The sequence below is a fragment of the Fukomys damarensis genome, unplaced genomic scaffold (assembly GCF_012274545.1).
Source record: "Fukomys damarensis isolate Sample0158 unplaced genomic scaffold, DMR_v1.0_HiC HiC_scaffold_37, whole genome shotgun sequence".
Taxonomy (NCBI): Eukaryota; Metazoa; Chordata; class Mammalia; order Rodentia; family Bathyergidae; genus Fukomys; species Fukomys damarensis.
In genome coordinates, this window is record NW_022900949.1 from 35,757,914 (window position 1) to 35,782,737 (window position 24,824).

The following is a 24,824-nucleotide window of genomic DNA, read 5'->3' on the forward strand; positions in this document are numbered from 1 at the left end:
CAGAAAAAAAAAAAAAAAAAAAAAAAAAAAAAAAAATCATGGACTTAGAGAAAGATTAACTGAATAAACAAAATGAGCTACCCAACAGCATGCAGGGGCAGCTGGCCGGCAGTGGGACGGCAAGCCCATGCCCTCTGCACTGTGGCTGTCCACAGGGGAGCTGGCTGTGCAAGTTTCTGTAGAAACCCAGAGTTTTCAGGAGATAGGCAAAGCTCTTACTGTGCTGCACAGCGCTGGTGTCTCTACCAACCTGTTTCTCTCTTCTGCAGAGAATTTCAGGCTGCCTCCCAAACATGGCCTCTGCCACCCCACACCTAGCAGAGCACTGAGCACCGAGCAAGGGTTGGTCAAATCTGTGCAAAAAGCAACCAACAGATCAGGTGCTATGCACTTGGAAGCGATTTGTATTTTAAATGGAGTCACATATTTTAAATGTCTTTTTTCTATGGTGAAGTGAGCACAGATCGGCCACTACTATTTAACATGACAAAAGAATAATTTTTCATCTAGGTTGCCTTTTATCCTGACCAAGGGCTCAGTGTGATGTGAATTAATCTTCTGTAGTTCCCCCCACTAATTAACAAAATCGGTACAGCCATTTACCAGGTTCTTTCACATATCATCTCTGAACCATGGGTAGGTGAATTAGAAACTGCTATTATCAATTTTATAAAATGTGAGATACAGTCTCAATCACAGAGTTGATGAATGGCGGTAGAGGATGGGAGCCTGAGATCTTCATTTTAGAGTCTGTAAGAATGTTCTCTGCTGTGTCCCTGTTAATGACTTCTCCACATTTCTTAAAGAATAGCTAATTAGGACGCTGAGCTGATTTTCTTTATAGTAAATTCTAAATGAAATTATTAATATAAAGTTGCACTTTATACATTGAGTAGAAAAATGATGTTGCTCTAACTGCAGGTCCAAAAAGGAAAGCAATTCTACAAGGCTTGGAGACACAGCCCAGTGGTAGAGTGCTTACTCAGCATACAGAAGCCCTGGGTTCAAATCCCAGCATCACAAAACAAAACAGAACAATGGTTACAACTACAAAGAAGAGAACACCAATATTAGAACTGTTTCCTCCTTTTTAAAGCTCCACACTATATCCCCCCACTATTGACACTAAGGAGCATTTAAGATACTATGATTGGCATTAGGCATTTTTAGGCATTAATTCAGATTATAGCAGCATAGAGAGCATTTTTATAAAAAAACTCATAGAACCAAATAAATATAAATTTTAAAGTCAAAATCATTAGGTTGTTCCTCAGATCATGGAGATGTGGTTATCAGATGAAATGACACAAATACCTGTCATACAGACACATCTCTACATTAGCAGGTAGATATTTAGGAGAAACTAAATTAAATGAGATCAAATTTAAATTGAATTATTTTGATTCCCTTTCTAGAATCAGGACAGCATGTGCAAGTGCAAGCATGTATCTATGAGGGACAAACAAATTCTAATGCACAGAGTCAATGTGTCAGGTATGGGAAATGTATGTCTTTAACGTTACTAATATGATACTGGGTTGAAAAAGCCCACAACTGGGAGGAGACAGATGCTTAGACACTGTAACTTCATGGCTCAGAAACCTGATGCAATTAACAATCATCTCCTAAGAAGAGAGGCTAATTCTTAATTTATACTAACAAGCTTAATTTCTTATAAAAGTGATTTCTATACTATGAAGTATATATCTATCTTCAGATTCATGATGGCTGAGATGACATAGTAAAAATTTGCAAATCACAATGTGCTCTATAAATCTTAGTTGTTATTATTAGTGCTGCTTTTAACCTTCCAAAGAAGCAGTCCCTTTCTGTTGCTTATTCTCTGCTACACAGTGACACCCTGTCTCAAAAAACAAAACTAGGGCTGCGGATTTGGCTCAGTGGTTCTGCCGCCTGCCTTGCAAGAGCAAGGGCCCAAGTTCAATCCCTGGTACCAAAGAACAAAAACAAAAACAAAACAAACAAACAATCCCTAAAATACAATGACTATATTTTAAAGCAAATGGTTTTCTTGAAAAATCATTTCATAGTTAACTGGAATACTAGTTCTTTATCACATAGAAAATTTCTTTAGATATTTTCCACATGTAAAATAACCATAAAACAAGACAGCCCTACATCAGAAACTCTATCATCCTGTCATTTGGCTTGGTAGCTGGAGTAACACCAGTAATACCTACAGATGACACCTTTACATGTCTTAAATAAATGGACTATACATAAATTCTGATCTCTAACTTTCCCACCTGTCAAATGTAAGTTCCTGTAATCACCTACTTGGGATCAGACAGACCACAATTATATGATTTCATGTAATGTTACAGGGTCAAATGTATCTTTAAAGTACTTTAAGAATTGAAGACTGTACTTTTCAACAACAGCATTATCTTCAAATATATACTTCCCAAAGTAAAACATTAATACGAACAGAAACATGCCAGTGCAAATTGCATAAATGCCTGGTTCTATCTTGAAAACAGCTATGGTACTAATGAACAGAGAATGAGTTGCTGTGGCTGAAATACTGAGCTGTAGTCTTCCTGTGCATGTTACATAACCGCCAAAAGATTGGACTTCGGGTGTGAGTGACCTGGATTCAAATTTTGATACTTCCTAACTATGTGACAAGTGACTTCACAGCCATCGTCTGACTCTTTAATCTGTAAACTGGTTAGGATGGTATTTACACTTCATACAGTTATTATACAAACCAAGTAAGTTACTACATGGCCAGTGTTTAGCAACTGACAAAGAATGAACATTCAATAAACATCTATTATTAGTAGTAGTATAAATACTACCTCAGTTGTATTGATAATTTGCTAATTGTTTACTTATAGATGATACGAGGACCTATATTATAAAGAACTATAAAGGGGACTCAGAATTTGCAAATCTTAGTGTCCTATAACTTCATTGTGAATGTGAAAACATCTGAGCTTTTCATTCTGTAGTTAATTGCAGTTTATGACACTGAGTGGTCATCAGATAATCTAGAGAATACGAGCGTAGGTAAAATTTGAACCCAAAACACAATGGCTTATCTGAAAGCAGCTGACTATACAACTTCCATACCTAATACAGTCCCAATCTTATTGGTTAGGACAGAATCCGTCTGCTCAAGCCATCCTCCGCCACTGAGCCCTTCTTTAAATTTGATGAGAATTGACTGGCTGCTCAGCAGGACAACAAGGATCCGCATGGCCGCTGTCACCGTGGTGGGATGAAGGTGCTCCTCCATGAACATCATGACCCAGTCGAAACCCAGGGTCTTGACCAGCTCTTCACAAGCTCTATTCAGATAGGCGATGGAAATAAATGAAGTGCGTTTCAGGACTCAGGATTTCAAATGGAAAGATCTGACTGGGCTTTATTCTTGAGATACTAACGTATTTCATAGTTAAAAAAAAATCCATATAAAGTCAGCGGCAATTTCTTATTTTGCTTGACATAACTAACCCATATTAGCATATAGTACCATCAATTCCAAGGTTTCTACTTACTGCAAGTTAATGCTTGTCTTTTCTTTAGATGTATAAACTAGCTTTAGCAAGATATCTAGGAGTCTGTTCCTCAAAAGTATAAGATTAGCAGATACAAGGCCTCCAAACTCCTCTTCTGTTCCTGAAGTGAAAATAAATACATTAAATCCTCACAGTAGATGAAATAAGACAACAGATCCAACAAGGTTTTCTGAAACCTCACTGAAAAATAAATCTTTCAGAAAATGTTTTTTCCCAAGAATATTTTCTATTAAAATAGACAAGGCAAAAAAGGTCAGTGAAATCATTTCTCTTTAGAGCCCTGCCAATTGTTCCTTTATATCTGGCATTAACTCAGTGATTTAAAAGTCTTGAAGCCTTCTTTTACATTAGCACTCCTTTATTTCCTCAACAGGGAAAAAGCCTTCAAACAAAGCCTATAGAAATCAAAGCTGTGATTGATACAGAACCTCAACCTCCCAGAATATTCATCTCTAGTTTCTCTTTTGAAGGACACAGTTAAATTTACCAAATTAAAATGCTGGAAATAAGAAGCCCGAATGTATTCATTAAATATAATATGAAAAGGAAAATTAGAGTCACATAGCCTAGAACAGAGGCAATGACACACAAATGCACAAGAGGAGGTAGAAAAAAGCAGAAGATGGGCACTCAGGACCTCAGCGGCCGCTGTGGAACCGGTCAGCCTGGGTCCCGGAAGCCTGTAGGTCCAGGCCAGCTCTACGATGGACGAGTTGGAGGTGAAAGGTGATTGCACTTTGCCCTGTATACCGGAAGTGAAGCTTGGCTGAGGTTCACCATAGTTACATACATACTTTTCCTCGTTTGGACCATGGGCAACTGTTGACTTTAAATCATCTTTTAATATGTACTTTAATGTTTTATTCATTATGGATGCTTCCAGCTCACCCAGGGAAAATGAAGAGCTCCTCTTCTTCCAAGAGGCACAGACTGGTGATTTGCAAATTGTCTTATCAAAAGCATCCTGTTAGACCTCAAATGCCGTAAGAATCACTTCCCTTAAACAGTATTTCTACAATAAAGTGACAATCTATTCAGACATTTAAAATGTATCTCTACCGAAGAGCTGTGGCACAGAACAATTAACAGTGTTCAGTAGGTGTTTCTTGATCTGATCCTTATTCTTTGAATCCACTGCAAATACGTTTAACCAAAGGACTATCAACACTGTTCCAAACGAATGGCAAATGTGTCACTAACTACCCTGTACTTCGCAGCAATTCACTTAGTCTCTCAAATTTCCTGGGCTCTCCTTTGAAAATCATGATTGCACTACTCCTTCTTACTCATGACACATGGAAAGACTGCTCAGGACAAAACAGTCACCACGGAGGGGAGCACCTTCACAAGGCCAGGACCCTTACTTTACAGGACTTCCCTTCTGTAAAACAGCATTTGCATGTAACCTACGAAATCCCTCCCATATGCTTTAAGTCATCTTTTGATTATTTATAATGCCTACTGCAACATAAATGCTATGCAAAGGTTGTGCTACTGTATTGTTTAGGGCATAATCACAGGAAGAAATGTTTGCACATGTTCATCCCAGATGCAGTTTTGCCCCCAAATATTTTCAGTATACAGTTGGTTGAATCTAAAGATGGAGGCCAGGCTAAATGTACATGATGTGTGAATTTAATGGGAAAGGTCAGCCCCAAAGGGCTTTTCCACACTTTCAATAAACTTTCACATCCTACAATATATAACAGAAAATATATGGAAACAGAGAGAAAAAAATTGCAAATATGCTTTTAAAAAAGTGTTTCTCACGTACTCAGAACTTACAACTCCTAGTAAGCTATATATTACACAGTCTATATGACATATTATTCTTATACTTACATAAAACGACTGGTAATATGATCTTTTCTCACTGATTAATAAATACTTAAAAAGGGAAATGAAAATAGTAACATGGATATAATTTACTTTTGGCAAGTATTATGTTTCAAAAGGGATATAAATTTTAAAAATCAAATAATGTTCAAATGACCCTAGAATTTGCTACTTAAAGGAACAATGCTATGAAAGCTCTAAAACTTATTATTCTGAAGATTTTAATCTTCAGATTTGGTGTAAAATTTATACTCATTATATTTTGTAAGCAATGCTCTCTTTTTGCATACTGAAGGGCTTGATATAAAACAGATCCATCTCTGAAAGATTAAAAAATGCAAAGTAAGGGAAAATTATATGGCATTATCACTTTGGGTCAAAAGAGTAAGGTATAGTAATTAGTTGATTGCTATCTTTCTCAAACTCTAGGATCAACTTACCACTGTCGAATTTCTCTTCACTATTTATTTCCATAACTACAAACTTCTCACAAACTGCAAAGGTTGGCAAAGTAGAAGAAATAAACTGGCCAAATCTTTAAATAAAGAAAAAAGAAATTATGGATTTTATTTTTCTTTCAAGACAAGTAATGAAATACAAAGAAATGGAAAACAAAATAGTGTTTCTTATTTTATCTCTTGGATATTTACTTGATTGTATTTGGTTTGTTTCCTTTTGGACCGTCTCCAATAACACACATATACAACACTATAACATATATACAAATCATGATTTTAAGAGAATTTAGGTCTTCGCAAGTATGAATTTTTTTCAATGCACTAACAAATAGTTTAAAAAAACATACAGCATGATCAATCCAAGTCCAAATGTTCTAACATTATCTGTATGGATGCACTGTAGCTTAGTGATCAAGGATTTGGGTTTTGGAAATACAGATAAGGTTAAAACCCTGGCTCTAATACTTTAACTATGTGACCTGAGTCAAGCAGCATAACTTCTGTGGGTCTTTGTTTCTTCATTTATAAAGGAGGGTAAAAATTAAAATAGGTTTTAGTTATAATTTTCAACAAAGCAATCACTACAAATGTCAAGATAAATTCTAAATAAACATGGATTATAATACTAACTCTCCAAAATAACTCTTAATGTCCAGTTTCAAATGTCACCAAGTTAAAAAATGTTTCCAAGGTAAATTAATATAAAAGTGAGTGACTGCAGAGCTGAGGGTGATCTAACACATGGATGTGATTTCACCTGTTACCCAGGCAACCACCTGAGGACTGATGACCAAGCCCAGTCTAAGCAACTGCCCACTTGAAAAATACTTGGCTTACATAGTTTTTTGTCCATTTTTATTAAGATGGGGATTATGATATGAAAAGAATATTTCTGCAAACATTCCATAAATATGCCTTGTTACTTCAGCAAAATAATACATCATATATTGTTTGAATACGTAACAATAAAATATACCCGTTTGAGCATTAGAGACTGAATAGAAAAGTGGTGACATTTGTGGTGTGTGTGTGTGTGTGTGTGTGTGTGTGTGTGTGTGAGTATACGTGTGTATACAGTTGAGAATTAGCAGGGTTTGGGGAAGGGGACAAGGGACTGAGAATTCCTGTATTGAACATTTTCATGTCAGGGATGATCAATTTCACTGGGCTAATTTCGCTGTCTTTTCTGGCCAGTGTTCTGATTCCCCAGTGGTGACGACAGTCTTTGCCCCATAGAGAGGCTGCATGTTTTGCACACCTCACAGATGCCTCAAGTGGTGTTAACAAGTGTCACACAGGCACAGGAACTATCAGAGCACCTCACTGGTCTCAACTCCCTGGCCCTTCTATTCACTAAGAAGACAATACGGGTGTTTTCACTACCTGAGCAGATCGTTGCTGTTGGGAAAACCTTGCAGCAAGAAGCTCAGCACATTACTAATGGCAGCGATGGTTGGCTGGGACAAAGACATATCCCGCAGAGTCAGGAGCAGCTTTGGGATTAGCTGGAATTCTCTCATTAGCTTGGCATTCTTTGAAGCCTCACTGTAAGAGAAAAAAGGTTAAATCCCCATACTGTCATGCTCCCTGTAAGTGAACAGCCACCTACTCAAGTTCTAACTACTACCTGGACTCTGTGAGAAGCTCAATGAAGTGTTCGAATAAGGAAAGATGAAGTTCATAAGGTGCATGGAGCCAGACCTGTGATAAAAATAAAGGATGAAAATATTTAAGGTTACAAAATTTCCTAAAAGCCAATCCAAAAGAAAAAAGGCACATGGAACTTATTTCATTGATGTAATTAACAATATACTTCTTTTATTAATTTTTATTTTGTAAGTCCCTATAATACTGCCTGTACTTGAGAAAAAAAATCAATCACTATACAGAGGCCAAAAATGACAGATGCAATTATGCTTTAAATGTTTAAATGTTTTAAATATTTAAATGTGAATATGCTCTACAGGTTTAACAAGTAACAAAAAGAAGGAACACAAGGAGGAGAGGAATGGAAGACAACCACAGCCACAAAACAGACCCTTAGATGTGACAAAATATCTACAGTCAAAAATGTACTGGAAAATGTTAATAGCAGATTAGGCATGCAGAAAAATCAGTATGGAGTAGAAACTACTCATAACAAAGTATCAGAAAAATACAGCAAAACAAATGGCCAGATAGTGCACTAGTTATCTGTGAAATAATATCAGGCAATCTAAGATATGTGGGAGTGTTGTTCAGAAAATGGAAGAGGGACAGCAGAAAAGACTGAGAAACTAATGCTTAAAAAACTCCAGATTTGATGAAAAGGGTACCTCACAGATCACTATAGCCCAAGGAGCAACATAACACAATGGGGTGACTGACATCTTTAAAGTGCGAAAAAATAAAAGCAGTCAACCAGAAGTGTATCCATGCAAAAACACCCTCAGAAAAAGAAGAAAAAACAGTTTTTCAGAATTCATCAAAGCACATCTGCCTTACAAAAAGTGTTAAAAGAATTTAGGCAAAGAATTAAATACGGTAGAAACAGAATGCCACAAGGTACTTTACATGTGGGTAAATAAAGAATTTTAATAGGTCTTTAAAAAGAGATAAAGCACAAATAGTAAAACTATTGTGAAGGTTATGAAATATAGAAGTCAATGTCTGAAAGTAATGGCTTAAAATATAGGAAGGAGGGGATGGAGTTATTCAATCACATGGGATAGGTCTTTAAAGAGACAGACCATTGTCAGATGTGCGATTTAAATTCTAGACCAAGCATGACAAATGTCTGTATGCTATTACATGTTACTCATATTTGTGAAATGGCTGTTCCAAAAATGGGATGAATTAGGTGTGCATAGCCTACTTGAGGTCCGGGGTAACGAAAGATACTATAAGCCATGAAGTGTGGAACACACTGTGAAGGGAAGTCAAAATTCGCTAAGCAACTAAATTCCTGATCTTTCTATACTGGACTATAATTGGAACTATGAAAGTAAAGACAGTACTCAATTTGAATTTGTTAGTTACAGATGAAAACGGCCTTAGGCTGGATTAGGTAGGCAGGGCTACTGAGTCCTCCCCACAGCCTTTCTGTGCACCTTTATCTCTGTGCTCTCACAAATGCTTATCTAATTCTTTGCCTGTCTCTTCTAGCAGACTCTCAATGCCTTGAGGCATGGACTAGGGGATTTTTTTTTCCTGTCTTGTGAATTAAAAAAAAAAAAAAATCAAATAATATAGTGCTTGGCTAAAAAGTAAAGTAAATCTAAAGAAGTAAAGTAAGTAAAAGTAAAGTAAGTCTAAAAGACAAAGAGCTTTGGATATTAGAACTTTGAATAGCAAGCTGAGAAGTTTGCACTCTATCGCGTAGGAAAGTGAAGTCATTGGAAACACTTGAAAAAGTGATGTAATCATGCCTTTAAAAGCTTAAAGGGTTGGGCCAGGATTTAGCTCAGTGGTTCCAGTGCCTGCCTCGCAAGCTCAAGGACCCAAGTTCAATCCTGGGTACCAAAAAATAAAAAAACAAAACAACACAACAAAAAAACCCCAACAAGGTCACAAAGGTAGACAGGTTAGCCCGAGGAGAGACAGAAGGAAGTGACAATTACCCTGGGAGCTAAGAAGAGAAGTGATCAGGGCTTGGATAGGACATAGCAGAAGAGGTAGATTGCGTGAAAGTAGGATCTATGTGACTCAGTGTCAGATTGTTTATAGACAGGGAGGAAGAAGGAAACTGACTTTATAATTTCAGATCTAGGGAATGGTGGTCATTAGCAACAGAAAAGTTAGAAAAACTAACTTGGGGAAGGATGTTAAGGTACTGATGGCACATAAAAATGGAAATGCTGATCAAGGAGTCAAGAAAAAAAGTCTGGAATTTGGATGCCGAGGTTATGGATTTTGATTTGAAAGGAATACTCTGGGAGTTGAGGCTGTGGGACCAGGTGCAAGTCTACAGGAAAGAAAACTGTAGAAAGGATAAAAGAGCGAGGATGGGCATCACAGCCAGAAAATAATATTAAAGTAGTGGGTGTAATCCCAGCACTTAGGAGGCCGAGGCAGAGGGAACAGAGTGAGTTCAAGGCCAGCCTGGGCTACACAGTGAATTCAAGGACAGCCTGAACTACAGTTTAAAACTACTGTTTAAAAAAAAAAAATCGAAAGTAGAGGAAAGGTTATGAGAACCGGCACAATGACACTGGACAGTTGAGAAGCGACATGCAAATTGTAAGAAGGCAAGAAACCCCTCAAATGCAACTGCGGGCCGTGAATGCTGTGCACTGTGGGCAGGCCATGGAGTCTTACAAAGGAAGCTGCTAGGAAACTTTTCAAATATAGTTTCAATAAAGAGATTAGGACACAAAGGCTGTTTGCTAAGGAATCCGTACGTGACCTTGCAATATAGTATATGGGAATTATGGGCGAGAAGAGTGGTGCCCAGTTTGCAAACGTGAGTTGTTGGTACCATCCAGGGCGAAAGGGGGACGAAAGGACCAAGCAGACAGGACCTCCGTACTCATGAAGCGCTCATGGGCAATGAGACAGTAGAAAGGAAAACTTGTGACTTTGGCAAAATGAATGATATTTTACTATGCAGTTGCGATTAACCAAGATTACAAACCCAAGTTCCTGTTTATTGGAGAAAAGTTATACCAGAATTGTCTGAACAAAAATGTTTGCCTCTTGTAACACAGCAAATTAGCTATTTAAGCAAAGGCACCGCACCATTTCATTTTGATATTTGTACGGTAGAATATATTTGGAGAGAAGGAACGTAGCTATTAATCTACCTTTTCGATTTTGCTAACTACTGTTAATATGATTATCACAAAACTATAGAACTTGAAGCAAATCTTAGAGGAAAAAAGTTGAGACATGTCATTACACGGAATAAGAAAAAGATTCATTAACTTGTCATTACGAGTTAGCATTTCTACAAATACCTCAAAATCACAGAGAAGGTCCTGGAAAGCGGTGGAATTTGGAATAATGGAGGTCTCGTGTCCACTGTCAACAGTTCCCACCAAGGAAAACGTCAGGTGGAGGATGTGGCTGTTGAGAAGGGGGCGTTTCTTCTTAAGCAGCATCGCCAGCAGCTGTAAGAGAGCCGCACCAGGGGTGCGTGATAAACCATCACACCGCACGCCACACGGCTACTCAGAGGCTCTTGGGGTGTCTAGGATCGCTTCTGAACTGCTCTGTGTCAACCATAACATTAGACAAGGGGTGACAACTAACCCTGGCGTTCTTCTACAATATCCACTTCTACAGTGACCCTGCAAGCCCACTTGAATACTTAGGCAGTCACTGCTACCGTACACATGCGATTTGGCAGTCTTTTGCTCTACACAAAAGGATTTTTCCCTCTGCAAGAAAGAGTTTATAAGTAGAAATTTAAAGGCTTAATGATATCGTGTGGGGTATTTATAGTAGAATTAGTCATTCTCATACTGCTGGTGCATATAATTGGTTGCGTTTTGTGGGAAAAAATGCTGCAATAATCATTTTGAAAGTATTACAAAACAAAACACTTATTAAAATGGTGTAATTAAATCTATACAGTGCAATAAACAGTACATTCATTACCAGTAGACTAACTGCTAATGCTGTAGAAGGCATATTTGTTGCATGTACAACACAGGGATTTAATCTTTCACCAAATATTTGTTTTATATTACTTTTTTTTTCTCTGTGGTGCTGAAGATTGAACCCAGAGCCTTTCACAAGCAAGGCAAATGTTTTACCATGAAATTGCATCTCTAGATCTACCAATCTAGCTATCCATCTATCTAGGAAGCTAGCTAGCTACCTATCTCATCTGTCTGTCTGTCTGCCTGCCTGCCTGCCTGCCTGCCTGAGACAGAGCACTACTACATGGCCCAGGCCGGCCTGGAATTTGCAGTCCTCCTGCCTCAGTGTCCCAAGTAGCTGGAATTACAGTTGTGCACCACTGTGCCTGCTCAAATTACTTTTCACAAGTAATCCTCTGCTTACATCTGCTATAGAATTTGAATATTTGCCGCTTATTTCTAATTCCACATGAGCTTTTAGGAATAGTGAAGGCACATTTTATCCTCTAGTGGCTTTGCATTTCCTGAGCAAGCAGGAGGTAATCAGGTGCAAAGGAGCCATGCAGAAACCAGAGAGTACCAGGACTCCTCAGAGATATGGCCATCTCCCAAGCGGGGCGAAATACGACTCCATCATTCCCATTTCCACAAAAAGCAAGAAAAACTCCCATCGAGCAGAGTCAATCTGCAAATACAGTCAGAGCTCCACAACAAAGGTTCTACATCCACAGACTTCAACCAAATGTGGATAAAAAAATATGGAAAAGTGTAACCCCAGCACCAGGGAGGCTGAGGCAGGAGGATCACTGCAAGTTCAAGGCCAGCCTGAACTACACAGGAGACCCTGTCTCCAAATAAACAAACCAAACAAGCCCCTCCACCGCACAAAAAGGCGGTACAGATTTTTTTTCTCGTCATTATTCCCTGGACAATTCAGCACAGCAATGATTTACAAAGCATTTACATTGAATTACACATTGTAGGTCATCTAGACGTGAATTAAAGCATACAGCCATTTGACTCAGCTATTCCTCTTCTAGGTGTCTTCTCAAGAGTTAAAGGCATCATATTACAGTGATCCACACATGCCCATGTTTATGGTGGAAGCAGCCTTTATGTCCACCAATAGATGAATGGATACAGAAAATGTGGTATTTATACACAACTCTTCCATAAAGAAGGATAAACTTGAGTCCTTTGTAGGAAAATGGATGTATCGTGAGACCATAATCTTAAAGTGAAATAAATCAGACACAAAAGGTCTGATGAAACATCACATGGTTTCTCTTAGACGAGAAACCCAAATTACAAGTAAAAAGCAAAATAAAATACAATAGGAAGCAGGGAGAGAGATCTTTTTCCACTGAGAAAGGGAATAAGACATAGAAGAATGGGGGAGGAGGGGAATACAAAGGAATTAAGGGGCTGGGGATTTGCCTCAATGGTTCTACCACCTGCCTTGGAAGCGCAATGTCCCAAGTTCGATTCCGGTACCAAAAAAAAAAAAAATTTAAAAATGGAAATAGAGATTCTGCAAATGGGAAAGGGACCAAGAGACGGAAGAAAAGCAGAGAGGAGTGCGGGATATACGCAGTGGTGCCGCGCCTGCCTGGCAAGCACAACGTCCTGAATTTGATCCCTGGTACCGACAAACAAAATAAAGAGGAAAAGAGGAAAACAGACAAGCAGAAAGGGAAGGGAAGGACAGAGGACAAAAAAAGAATGAAGATGTGTTATGTACCTGTACCACTCCCCACAATAAATTTAATCATTATGTACTGCAAATGAAGTAAGACAAATTTTAAAAAGTACAGAGGGAGAGGTGCATAATTATATGTAAAATCTGTTCCATTTAAAATGACATTGGGGGGTGGGATTTAGCTCAGCGGTTCGGTGGCCTGCCTTGCAAGTGCAAGGACCCAAGTTCGATCCCCGGTACAAAAAAAATCAATCAATCAATTAATTAATTAATTAATTTAAAAAATGAGATTTGAGCATTTATGGATTTTGGTACCTGAAGGGGCTGGGAACCCACTCCCGTGGATGAGGAACAATGGTATAGTCAACTGTATTATGTCAAAGCTACGCGGAAACACTGTCACCAAAGTCAAGACTGGCTGAGAAAGGAGAAAATGAGTAAACCAAAGTAATGGAAACAACTCATTCTCTTGTCGGTATGGTTACTTTTAGTAACAGCTACTGGCTTTTTTAGTTCCTATGGACAGCAGGCGAGCGTCCTGGTTACAAACCTGGTAGCCCCTGATTCTCTCCATCTCCTTGCTGGCTAGTGGGTTGCTCTTGACCACACACACCAGGGCCTTGACGGCAGCGTAGAGCCCTTCCACATCGGAGGCCATGGCCACCAGGCCCAGGATGGCCGCCGCGCCACCAATGTACTGCAAAGTAGTGGCAACAGGCTTAGGGACAAACGTTCTTACTCCTGATTAAAAGACAGTGAGAAACAATTAAATTCCCCGTGTCAACAAAAACCGAATAAAGCATCTTAAGTAGTTTGCTTCTAACTATGAATTTTAGTTTTTAAAAATCTTCTGCCCTACAATAAAAATTCTAAAAAACAAAAATTCACAAGCACTTAGGAGAAGGCCCCAAATGGTCTTGTACACACTTGGAGGAGCACACAGACAGGATCTGGAGGTTAGGCAGGGCCAGCATCTGTGCTGGGTCCCTCTGGGTGAGGTAATGGCCCAGGGTGCGGAGGTGCTGGGGACGTGATTCTGAGCTGAGTGAGCAGCCGGTGGGGCTCTGCTGGGGATGCACTGCTGAGAATCTGAATCCAGGTGGGGTCAGAGGAGCCCCTGGTGGGGAAAGAGGCGCTTCCTACCCTTTGGCCCAGGACACATCCCTGGCCACTGCCAAGGCTCCTCAGGCACAATGATCTAGGGACAGGGCAGTTGTGGCTCTGCGGAGCCCAACTTCACAGAAACATGGTCTTGCTATAAAAGGCATCGTTTGAATATCACTTCCTTACTGATCAGGTTGAATTTTAAAAATATAAAACCAGTTGGGCATGGTGGTGAATGCCTATAGTCCCAGCTTCTCAGGAGGCTGAGCAGGAGGGGCATGTGAGCCCAAAAGTTTGAGACAGCCTGGGTAACACAGAGACACCATTTTAAGGGGGAGAGGGACACACACACACACACACACACACACACACACATGTACACACCAGGCATTAATCTGCATTTTACACTATGTGCTTTGCAGTATTTGTAACATTTTCATACGGTATGGCACTGGATTTTAAAAACTGCCTTTTAAGGAAGTCAGGCTCAGTCTTCGCACTTCCCAGGTAAGAAAAGTGGAGTTCGCAGAGCCAATGCCTGGCCTGTGGTCACACGGTGACAGAGGAGCGGCTGAGTCCTGCCTACAACCTTGTGAGCGCCTGTTACACCTTTTGCACCATGTCACGTTACTGCCGCCAAGTGAAAAGCACAGAGCAGTGCTCAGTACTTGTGGAGTTGAGTAAGGAAAAATATCTCATGCCCTGGCATGAAGGAAATGGTTTTCAGGGTAACAGTATCAACGAGAAGAGCAGAGCTAAGGTTTGGGCACGTTACCGGGGCACAGCATCTGCCAAGGACTGCCAGATATCCTTGCTGACAGGATTCGGACCAACACAACACCAACTCTTTGTTAATCTAAAATGGCACCGATATTATACATTGCTTTGCGCATTAAAAGGGATAACAGCTGATTATGAGTTCTCGATGGCCCGACTGCATTTTGACTCAAGATCCTATCAAGAGAAATCCCCAAAGCAAAAACACAACAACAAAAAAGACCACCAAGCCTCGTTAAACCAAATAAACAAAAAATCCTTTTTAAAGAGGCGGCTCCCATAAGGCTCTATAGATTGTCCACCATTTACTACAGGCAGCTGTGGTGTTTATAGGCAGAAGCTGTTATTTTTAGCCATTTCTAAATAACAGGAGAATTCATGAAAAAAATGCTAAAATGAACCATGAAACAATCAATGATCATTTTAAATTTTAATAGAAGTTTTGAATGTTTTCCCTCCATGTCATCTGAAATTCAGGGAAAATGACATGGAAGTATGTAATCAGCATCCACTAGTGCAGAAAAGAGGGAGAAGGTCACGTGAGTCCAGGAAAAACTTTTATTTCTAAAGTTGAGTGGAAATTGAGACTGTCATATTGACCTCTAAATACTGAATGAGTATCAGAGGTTCAGCACTACAAACCATGAATTTACACTCTGACCCTCAAGCAAATGCAGGTTCAATGGCCACGGAAAGGCCGACGCAACACAGAGAGCTGAACTCACCCAAGTATCCGATCAGAGTGGCCCCGATGGTCCGTGCAGGCCCATTCAGGTGTCCCGCGGAATTGTGCACCAGCTTCACAGGCGTGGCGTTCTCATGGGAGGAGATGCCTAACTAAAGAAGAACCAAGAAAAATAATGTAATTATAGACGAACAGCCTGAATGCTTTGCCTGGAAAGGAAACAAGCCATGACTGCTGATGGTGCTCGCTGTGGCAGCACACACGCTAAAGTATGATTGTTAATTTTTTTTCTTTCTTCCCCTATCAGAATGTTTTAAAAACCGGGCACTGATATTTTAAAAATATGTGAGCACTACCAACATGGGGAGACTCTTCAAAAGTAAGTCAGAGCTACTGAGGCACCGACGGTGAGGGGCTGTAGCCCCAGAGCTCTTGGTGACAAGGGGCTGACATGGCCCACGGTCGTCCTCACTACTCAGGGCTTCTGGTGCCCTGGTCAGTGGATGTCTCAGCCTTGCTCCAAATCCAGGAAAACTTCCTTCTCACACACTACCGCAGGGTTCACAGATAAAGTACACGTATGTAAAGGAAGCATCGTATTCTTAATGTACACACACACACACACACACACACACACACACACACACAGGAATTTATTTCTTATCCACTCTTGTATCCTGAACAAAATCATGCCAGGCACAAGGCAGGGGACTGATGAAAACACGCTGAGTGACAGCTTTCCAAGCAGCAATTGTCAAAATGGAATTTGTTTTCTAGAAAAGTTTAACTTCTCAGTTGTCAATATAGACAATAAGGATTAATATACACAATGCACTCAGACATTCTGACTTTCAGCTAAACAACTGAATGTGTTTTGATGTGAACGCAGAGCCTCATAAACCACATATAAGAAATACACGAGGGAGATAATTAGGGAAAGACTAAAATATGCTAATTGTAATCCCAGAATAAAAGAAGGGAGATGCAGCAGAAAGAGTTATTTCAAGAAATAATTTCTGAAAAGTGGAAACAAAGCTTTCGTACATAGGGAGGGTAGGGGGACTAAGGGGGAAAGGGACAAAATAAAATTTATTCTAAAAAAAGAAAGAATTTATTCAGTTTCATGAAAGATATAAATAGACAATTCAAGAGGTTCACTGAACTCGGATCAAGATAAAGGTTTTTCAAAAAGCTTAGGTGTACTACATTCAACTTACTCAAGATCAAAGATAAAAAGCAAATTTCAAAAGCAGCCAAAGGAAAGTAAGTGGAAATATTACACACTTGAATCAGAAACTAGAAGACAATGGAAGAATAGAACAATACATTTAAAATGCTGCTAAGAAAAGCAAAACACAGAAACGTCACTGCAGAAGAATCGATCAAGATATCTGCTGTTCAGGATGAAGACTGCACGCACCTTCCTCTATTACTGATGCATCAGGTTACCCACAACTCAGTGTCTAACACACAGCTGTTGTCTTACAGCTCAGTTCTGAAAGTCACAAGTAAAAACTGGAGATCGTAAGGCTAACACCAAGAGGCTGGCAGAGCTCTGCTCTGTGAATGATCCTAGAAGAAGACCCATTTCTTGCCTTTTTCAGCTTTGATCAGCCCCTGGCATTCTGATTTCAATGACAGCTGAGTCCTCTCTCCTTAAGTACAACCCTTCGGAAATATTTTCTCTTCTTTCTTAGTCTTCTATTTTTAGGAACCCCTGTGATTCAACTGCTCCTATCTGGATATCTAGGATAATTTTCTTAGGTCACGTGATTAGCAACTCTAGTATTATCTGCAAACTACATTCCCCTTTTCTACATAAAATAAAACATTCAGAGGTTATAGGAATTAAGATATGCATGTTATTTGGGAGCCCTAATATATTGAATATTTTAAAATACTAAATAAAAAATACAAGTTAAAGGGAAACCCAAGAAAGGCAGTATTTTTCTCAACCTTGTGTGTTTGGGTGATTAGCCACACTGAAGCGGTGAGGTCAGCCTCGTGTGCACAGGAAGTCGCTCTGCTTACCTGTTTGGCAATGGCTTTGCTGTCCAGCTTGTTGTACACCTTCCGGATCCGCGCTACCGTCAGAGAGGACACAGAGAGTGCATAGAGACCAAAGGATACCTTCTCCTCAGGAACTAACGACACAGGAGAGGGCACTACACCTTCTGACTTTGCATCTTTACCTTCAAAAGAAGAATACTTCTTCTCAAACTCATGAGTAATTCACACACCCTCACACAAATTTTTAATTCTTACTATCATGTTTAAGTGGGTAGATTTGCAAGTCTTTTGACGTGAAATCAGGGAGCTAAATTTAAAGACTGTTTCAATTTTCAGCTCTTCATCTCGCTCTTAATGATAAAACAAAAGACTATCTAGTCATAGAATTTATATTTCAAGTTTTACTCCTAAAATATGCTTAGCACATAGTGAAATGTAGAGGAGACAGAATTTTAACTGCTATTCAACAAATTCTAAAACACTCTCCTAAAATGCAAAGGACAAAGGTACAGCAAGGAGTGGACTGCCTTTGAGCGCTGCAGTGTAAGTCTCACCTCAGCGAGATCCCTCTCTACACCCTGGTGTCCCCAGAGAGCACCACAGGAAGCCGGAGAGCACACCCTTTGCAGCTCCACAGGCTAATTTTCAGAATGTGTGTGTTTACCTGGTCAACTCCTTCTTCCTTTCATAAGAGCAGCTACACATTTTTTTGCATTTTTAGTATTTTGAGACAGGATTTTCTGAGACAAGGATGGCCATGAACTCACTATGTAGCCCAGGCTGGCCTCAAACTCACCGCTATCATCCTGCCTCAGCCTCCTGAGTGCTGGGATTACAGGTGTGGGCCACTACACATAGCTGAGGGCAGTTACACTTTAAAGCGTTCAAGTAACAGGAGAAATTACAGAAAGAGAAGAGTGTTGAGTTAGATTGTCAGAGGAGCTAGACTAACATCTTTGAGCGGGTATGAAAAACTGGATAATTAGGGATCAGGCATAAAGGCAAAATCAGGGAAGCCCAGTATGTGCAGTGGAGGACAGCATTTTAAATGGGAGTGAGTGGCCAACAGCATCACAGTGGAGAAAACAAGAACAAAATACAGCCACACCTTCTGTGCACATACCGCGCACACTGCTTCGAGAACCAAGAGCAAGTTACTCACACGGCGTACACACTGCCTGAAAACTCCCCACGTAATTTGGTCCAAGCTCATAAATGGCAATGACACTGGAGGGAGGCAGTACTTCTTCTAGAAAGTGCGTGGGCCCGAGGCGCCACACCAGAGACGCGATCTGGCGCTGTGCAGGGGGCGTCCCGATGTAGGCATAGACTGTGCTCACCACTGGGGGGTTCACAGAGCCGGAGCCCCCGGGCGTGCTGTGGACATAATGAAGCTACCAGGAAGACAAGCAAAAATATTTTCTTTATCAGGAAATCAACAACTTTAGCATGTTTATTTTCATTACCCCCCAGTGACACAACTTTACAGAACAATCCTTCTGGGGAACACAGGGCAGGGCAAGACTCAGGATCCATCACCACGTTCTGAAGGTAAACTAAGGCTGGAAATCGCAACACCACAGAGCTACCACAGCTGCCTGGTTGCTCGGAGATTATAGGGTGGATATAAAAAATACAGCTTTCCACTATGAAATTCAGGTAGTTTTAAAATCAGTTACCTTCAATATGAGTCTGTTAATTAAAACTATTGCTGAATAGTAGCTCTCGGGGCAAATTAGAAAATATGAAAGGAAAAAAGTCTGTATATGTGCCACCATGTATATGCACAAATTTTAATCTCCCTGCAAAACACTAACCATTGATAAACGGTATTCTCAGATTTGCAATTACACTTCTGATTGCCAACAGCGCCTAAATTAGTAATTCATTCATCAGAAGTGCATAAGCAGGTAGAGCTGAAGACATAAAGACAGACGCTGCTTCTGCACAGTGTTGCCTCTGTGAGTCCAGCTTCCACCCTTTAACAGAAGGAGGGACATTCACGATGTCCCCCCAGCTTCAGACCACACGTACGGCTGTGTACATCTGCCTGCTGATATCTGTAGAAAGTACTGGCAGGTTGAGTATTTCTTTTCCAAAATGTTTTGGCTCAGATGTTTCAGCCTTCATATTTATTAGTTTCTGGAATATTTACATGGACTTTACTGGCTAAGCATCTGCAAGGCAAAAGTATGAACTTCCAAATGCTTGGAAATTTGAGTGTCACGTTGGCACATGAAGGTTTAGGTTTTGAAACACTTTGGATTTCTAGATTAGTGCTGCTCAACCATGGCAATATTCATGCCTCTGCAGAAAATACAACTTACCAATTCTCTATGGTTATTTCAGCTCTCTGCAGAATGCCATAGCAATCTAGAGTCACATTCACAGGCTCATTCACTCAGCAAACAACAGACTGAACAGCAGGGTTCCCTAGCAAGCTCTAGGTCTGGGATTCAATCCTTAGCACTGTGTGCGTGTGCGCGCGTGCACACACACACACACACACACACACACACACATGCACGCACGTGTGTGCAGGTTTTTTTATTGGGCACAGGTCAGTGTAGAGCATGTGCTTAGTGTGTTCCAGACTCTGAGATCAACCTAAGTAACACAAACAAACCAAAGATAACTGAATGCCCATAATTATTATCAGGAATTAATCTGAGTGACTAAATGCAACGGAAAAAAACCTTTAGCACTCAAGGAATATAGTCTTCTGGATGAAATGACAGTAGTAACAATGAAATGACAAAACAGTGTGTGCACAGTTCACTTAAGCCTCCTTCAACTTGTGTCTTTCTTGAGAAAAAGAACTTAGCAATTTGGCCCCAGGGCTGACAGTCAGTGAAGTCTTCAATACCCTGTGACCCTGCATTTCTATTCTTCTTTAACAAAGTGGTATGCATTAGTCAGCCCCATGACCATAAAACGTTGTTCAAATGCGAACTCAAAGCCCACTTGAGGTTAAGACAGTAATCTTAGACATTCCTGTAATGCGCACACACACGAGAGCACGTATGACCTCGGAAACCACTGCAGGCAGGACCAGCGGGCGTGCGTACCTTGACAGTGCTGACCAGCTGCCCGTCTATGTACAGCGCGGCCGTGCTGTTCTTCAGCATGCCTCTGCTCATTACCAGGACCAGGTGGTGCCACTGCCCCTCCACGATCAGCTCTCCACATCGAAAGTGAGCGCAGCAGGGCAGAATCTCATAAAAAGAGGATTCTTCACTGAAATCATCAACTAAAACAACAGAGCAAAGATGTAAACACTTTTGCCAGTATCATACCTACTCTGATAATTATTTGCACATCCATTAGCATGTTTTGACTTCTGACTTAATGTTAGAGCAAATAAAACTTGGAAAATGAAGATAGCTTACTCCTGTAATATTTCTAAGTAGTCAGAATAAAACCTAGATGTATGTTTTTATCTGCTCTAGCCAGATACATATAATGAAAGAATGTCTCAAAAGCCAAGGAAGTAAAAAATAGTCAATACAATAAAATAAAGTGATGATGAACAATACAAGAGACAAGTTGACATCAAAACCAAGAATAACATTCAACATGTACTTCTCTCACACCATGTATCTCCTACAAAGACACATAAATGGCTGACAGGTATATAGAAACACGGTCAACATCACTACTCAGGAACCAGAACCAATACCACTGTATCACAATATGGTACAGTGTCCCCCTCACACCTGTCAGAATGGTGACCATCACAAAACAAAAATGAGTGCTGGTAAGAATGTTAAGAAAGCAGAAGCCTGTGCTCTGGGAGTGGAAAGAAAAATGGTTTACTAAATGACATAAAGCAGTACGGAGGTCCCCCAGCAAGTTGAAAACAGTACTACAGGATCCAGGGATCCCACTTCTGAATGCTTTTTCTAAAGAACTGAAGTCATAATCTTTTTTTTTGATAGGGTCTCGCTATGTAGATCAGGCTGGAATGCTGGAATCAGGATGTCGAGGAGTATTCTATCAGCACTCCTACTGAGATGAGCAGACAAAGGACAGGGTGAATCCATGAATATATTAGGGATCAAACCCAGCCTTATACTAGCATGTGCCCTTAATTGAGCTAACCTCTAGCCCTACCTCTTCTAAGTATTCAAAGGGCAGGACAGGAAAGGGAAGCCTGCATGGGTGTAGCTCATTCAGAACACATACTTATCATGCATGAGACCCTGTGTTTGATCCCCAAAACACACACACACACACACACACCAAATACAAATATTAACCAAAATTCCCAAGATAAACATGGGCAAAACAAGGAACCTTTCCCTTCTGTTAATAGACTATAACTTTCAAGGCCTGAAGATCATATTACCTATAAAACTTTAGTCTGAGCTTTTTCTGATTAGGCTGAGGCTAGGATGTTTCAGGCGTGGACTGATCTGTGGGTATCTTTAGCGGCCACCAGATTTCTGAAGCTCTTCGAGGCATCATAATGGTTACAGTGGTCGGAAGACAGGTACTGGCAGTACTAATGTGTATGCTGTTTTCATTTCTAATCATATATGATGCCAGCAGTCCTGCACATTATACTTAGTGAAAATGCTAAACAGCTAGAAAATCTTGTCCTAATTTATGTATATATTGCTAGTTGTACTCCTTCACTTTTTGATTAAATTTTATCTTTTCTCCAAATTTTCCATCATCATTTACTTTTTCCACTGTTTTTCCTCAGCTCATCTAGCTCTTGTTTGTAGATCCATACATGTTTAAATCATAACTGTATCCTCACACACGCTAGGTATTGTTTTAGGGGTACCTTTAAAACAAAGGCTGTTTGGGGAAGGTTTATAATTCTAGTAGGACAGACAGAACAAGATAGAGCACTAAAGTCTACAAAATCAAGACTGGAGATGTGACTATTACACTAGGGCTATGACAGCGGGCAGAAAGTTAGAGAAGATTCCAGGAATAACACGGAGACATAGTACAGTCAGACTTCTTGGAAGGGGTGCTATTTTTCAAGTTGGAAACTCGAGCTTCTAGCTGGGCTAATTAACTAGTGGTGGGATATCATTTACCAAGACAGGTAAAGAAGAGGCAGGTTTTAAAGAGAAACTAAGAGGATTCTGGGAAGACTTCACATAGAGATGTCTAACGTACAGTCAGATCATGTGAACACCAAGCTTTGGATACAGACAAATTAAACAACACTGATTTCATGGTGTCTGGGATTAAAAGACCTAAAAATCGACACAACTTGCTGATGTTTTTTCACCCAAAAGAGAAGACTGAGAGCAAAGACTGGAGGTGAAATAGGAGAGGCTGTTAATCGTGAGGGGAAGGTGGGAGAGAACAGATGTCATCTTGGGAAACTGGAGAAGAGTAGAAGGATAAGAGTGTGCATCCTGAGTGCAAGGCTGAGGCAGGTAACGAGCGGGAAGAAGCCAAGAGGACAAAGTTACGAAGGGCAAATTAAGTGTGCCAATCATAAATTTTAATTCATTCAGCAATTAATTAATTTTTCAATGCCAGAGATTGAATCCAGGACCTGGAGCATGCTAGGCAAAAGCCCTAACCCTAGTGAACTCCATCATCTTGATAGCGACGATTTTAAGGAACTCATTTCACTGAGGCTTAGCTCTGTGCTGGGCACCACGAAGATTAAAACAAGAAGTCTTACAATCTAGTGGAAAAACATTCAAATTCAGTTAATATTCACTGAGTCCCAAGCACTTACGAATCAATGTGATATTTTCTCTAGTTAAAAGAGCAAAAATAGAAGATGATTTTAAAACACATTTATATACAAATGCTTATAGTCAGAGGAAAAAAATTCAGTGAGCTGAGTCAAATACAGTATGTTACTTATGTCATTTAGGAAGGTCTTGATGAACGATTTGGTCCGAGGTTCTGCTGTGTGAGCACGAGGACTATGAACTGGAACCCCTGCCGTCTGGAGGGTGCGCTATGGACAAGAGGCTGCAAGGTTACTGTATCAGGCACCGTGTGCCACATGTGGTCGGAGGTGCTCTAGGTATACGGCTTAAGCAGAATTTATAGTCAACCGTGATCTTTACCAAATTATACCCCACAAGCTAAGTAAAACTCTGATTCTCGGCAAGAGGCAAAGTCTTCTTCTTCAAGCTCTCCCTCCTGCTGTTTTCTGTCTTTTGAGAATGACTCAAAGTTCACCGGTAAAAGTACTAAAGATTTCACATAACCTGTTCAGTGCTATTTTAAGGTGGAAAAGCAGTAACAGTTGGACCTTAACTTAAAAAAAACCTCATAATCAAGTTTAAACACTTGTAGAATCAAAAGAAGCAAACAGGAAAAGACCAATGCTGACCATAGTTCTGGAGCAGCTCCTCCTTGGTGGAGACGATCAGGGAGCGGTCTTTGGCAGAGAGGATCATGGCCAGGCACACATAGTGCTGCTGGGAGGAGTTTGCGCGGCGGACCACCGTGAGCAGCCGGACGGGGTGGTGGTGCGGGGCGCAGCTGAAATGCTCGATGCAGAACCAGCTGGAGTAACTCAGGCCAGAAGGCGGAGGGAAGAACCTCTCACCTAATGTGGGCAGGGAAGAAAAGAACAGAGATTTTCTTTTGACTCATATCTGCACGTGGAAGGGAGCACACATATAAACTCTAACTAAAATATCTACTGGAAAAAAGAGTCTTGTATTTACCGGAGCCGATGCCACTGACCACAGCTCCATCCGTGAGCCCCGTGGTGACAGCGTTATTTGTGGGGGCGTTGTGAGGGGCCAGACTAGGCAGAAACAGGCAGCTGTGGAGGAAGAGACAACACGGGCATCAGAGGGCAGCACTGGGCCCAGCAAGGCTGTGACAGCCAGGACGTCAGGCCGTAAGATCAAAGATCCCCAGGAAGTCGGGGTGCCTATCTTTTAATTATGTGAGATCACCAAGTGATATACTTAAAAATCTGCAATTTTATCCTTGTAAGCTTAAATTCTTTGAAAAATAAGGTATAATTTACATTTGTAAAACCCATAAACATTAAGACCTCAATGGAGCCATTAGAAAAATTTCCTCACCGCAAACAACTGTCCCATCTTATCAGTCACTCCTTTTCTCTGGAAGTTTTAAGTGTCATCTCACGTTTTACTTGAGTTTTTTTGTTTTTCTACAAATTGACACTATACAAAGAGGTCA

At 40.4% G+C, this 24,824-nt stretch overlaps 1 protein-coding gene across 9 annotated transcripts in view; it reads right to left on the reverse strand.

Annotated features, from left to right (window-relative positions):
• Wdfy3 (WD repeat and FYVE domain containing 3) overlaps nt 1–24,824 on the reverse strand; it is a 258,900-nt gene that overhangs the window by 82,110 nt on the left and 151,966 nt on the right. For all 9 annotated transcript variants that reach the window (XM_010619456.3, XM_010619453.3, XM_010619457.3 and 6 more), the window contains 13 exons: nt 24,338–24,438; nt 23,998–24,216; nt 20,744–20,925; nt 18,838–19,069; nt 17,697–17,857; nt 15,706–15,817; nt 13,650–13,840; nt 10,774–10,926; nt 7,467–7,540; nt 7,223–7,384; nt 5,822–5,916; nt 3,525–3,645; nt 3,097–3,314 (listed from right to left, as the gene is read on the reverse strand). In XM_010619456.3, the coding sequence (XP_010617758.1) occupies nt 3,097–3,314; nt 3,525–3,645; nt 5,822–5,916; nt 7,223–7,384; nt 7,467–7,540; nt 10,774–10,926; nt 13,650–13,840; nt 15,706–15,817; nt 17,697–17,857; nt 18,838–19,069; nt 20,744–20,925; nt 23,998–24,216; nt 24,338–24,438 (2,021 nt within the window). The remainder of the gene's footprint in view (nt 1–3,096; nt 3,315–3,524; nt 3,646–5,821; nt 5,917–7,222; nt 7,385–7,466; nt 7,541–10,773; nt 10,927–13,649; nt 13,841–15,705; nt 15,818–17,696; nt 17,858–18,837; nt 19,070–20,743; nt 20,926–23,997; nt 24,217–24,337; nt 24,439–24,824) is intronic.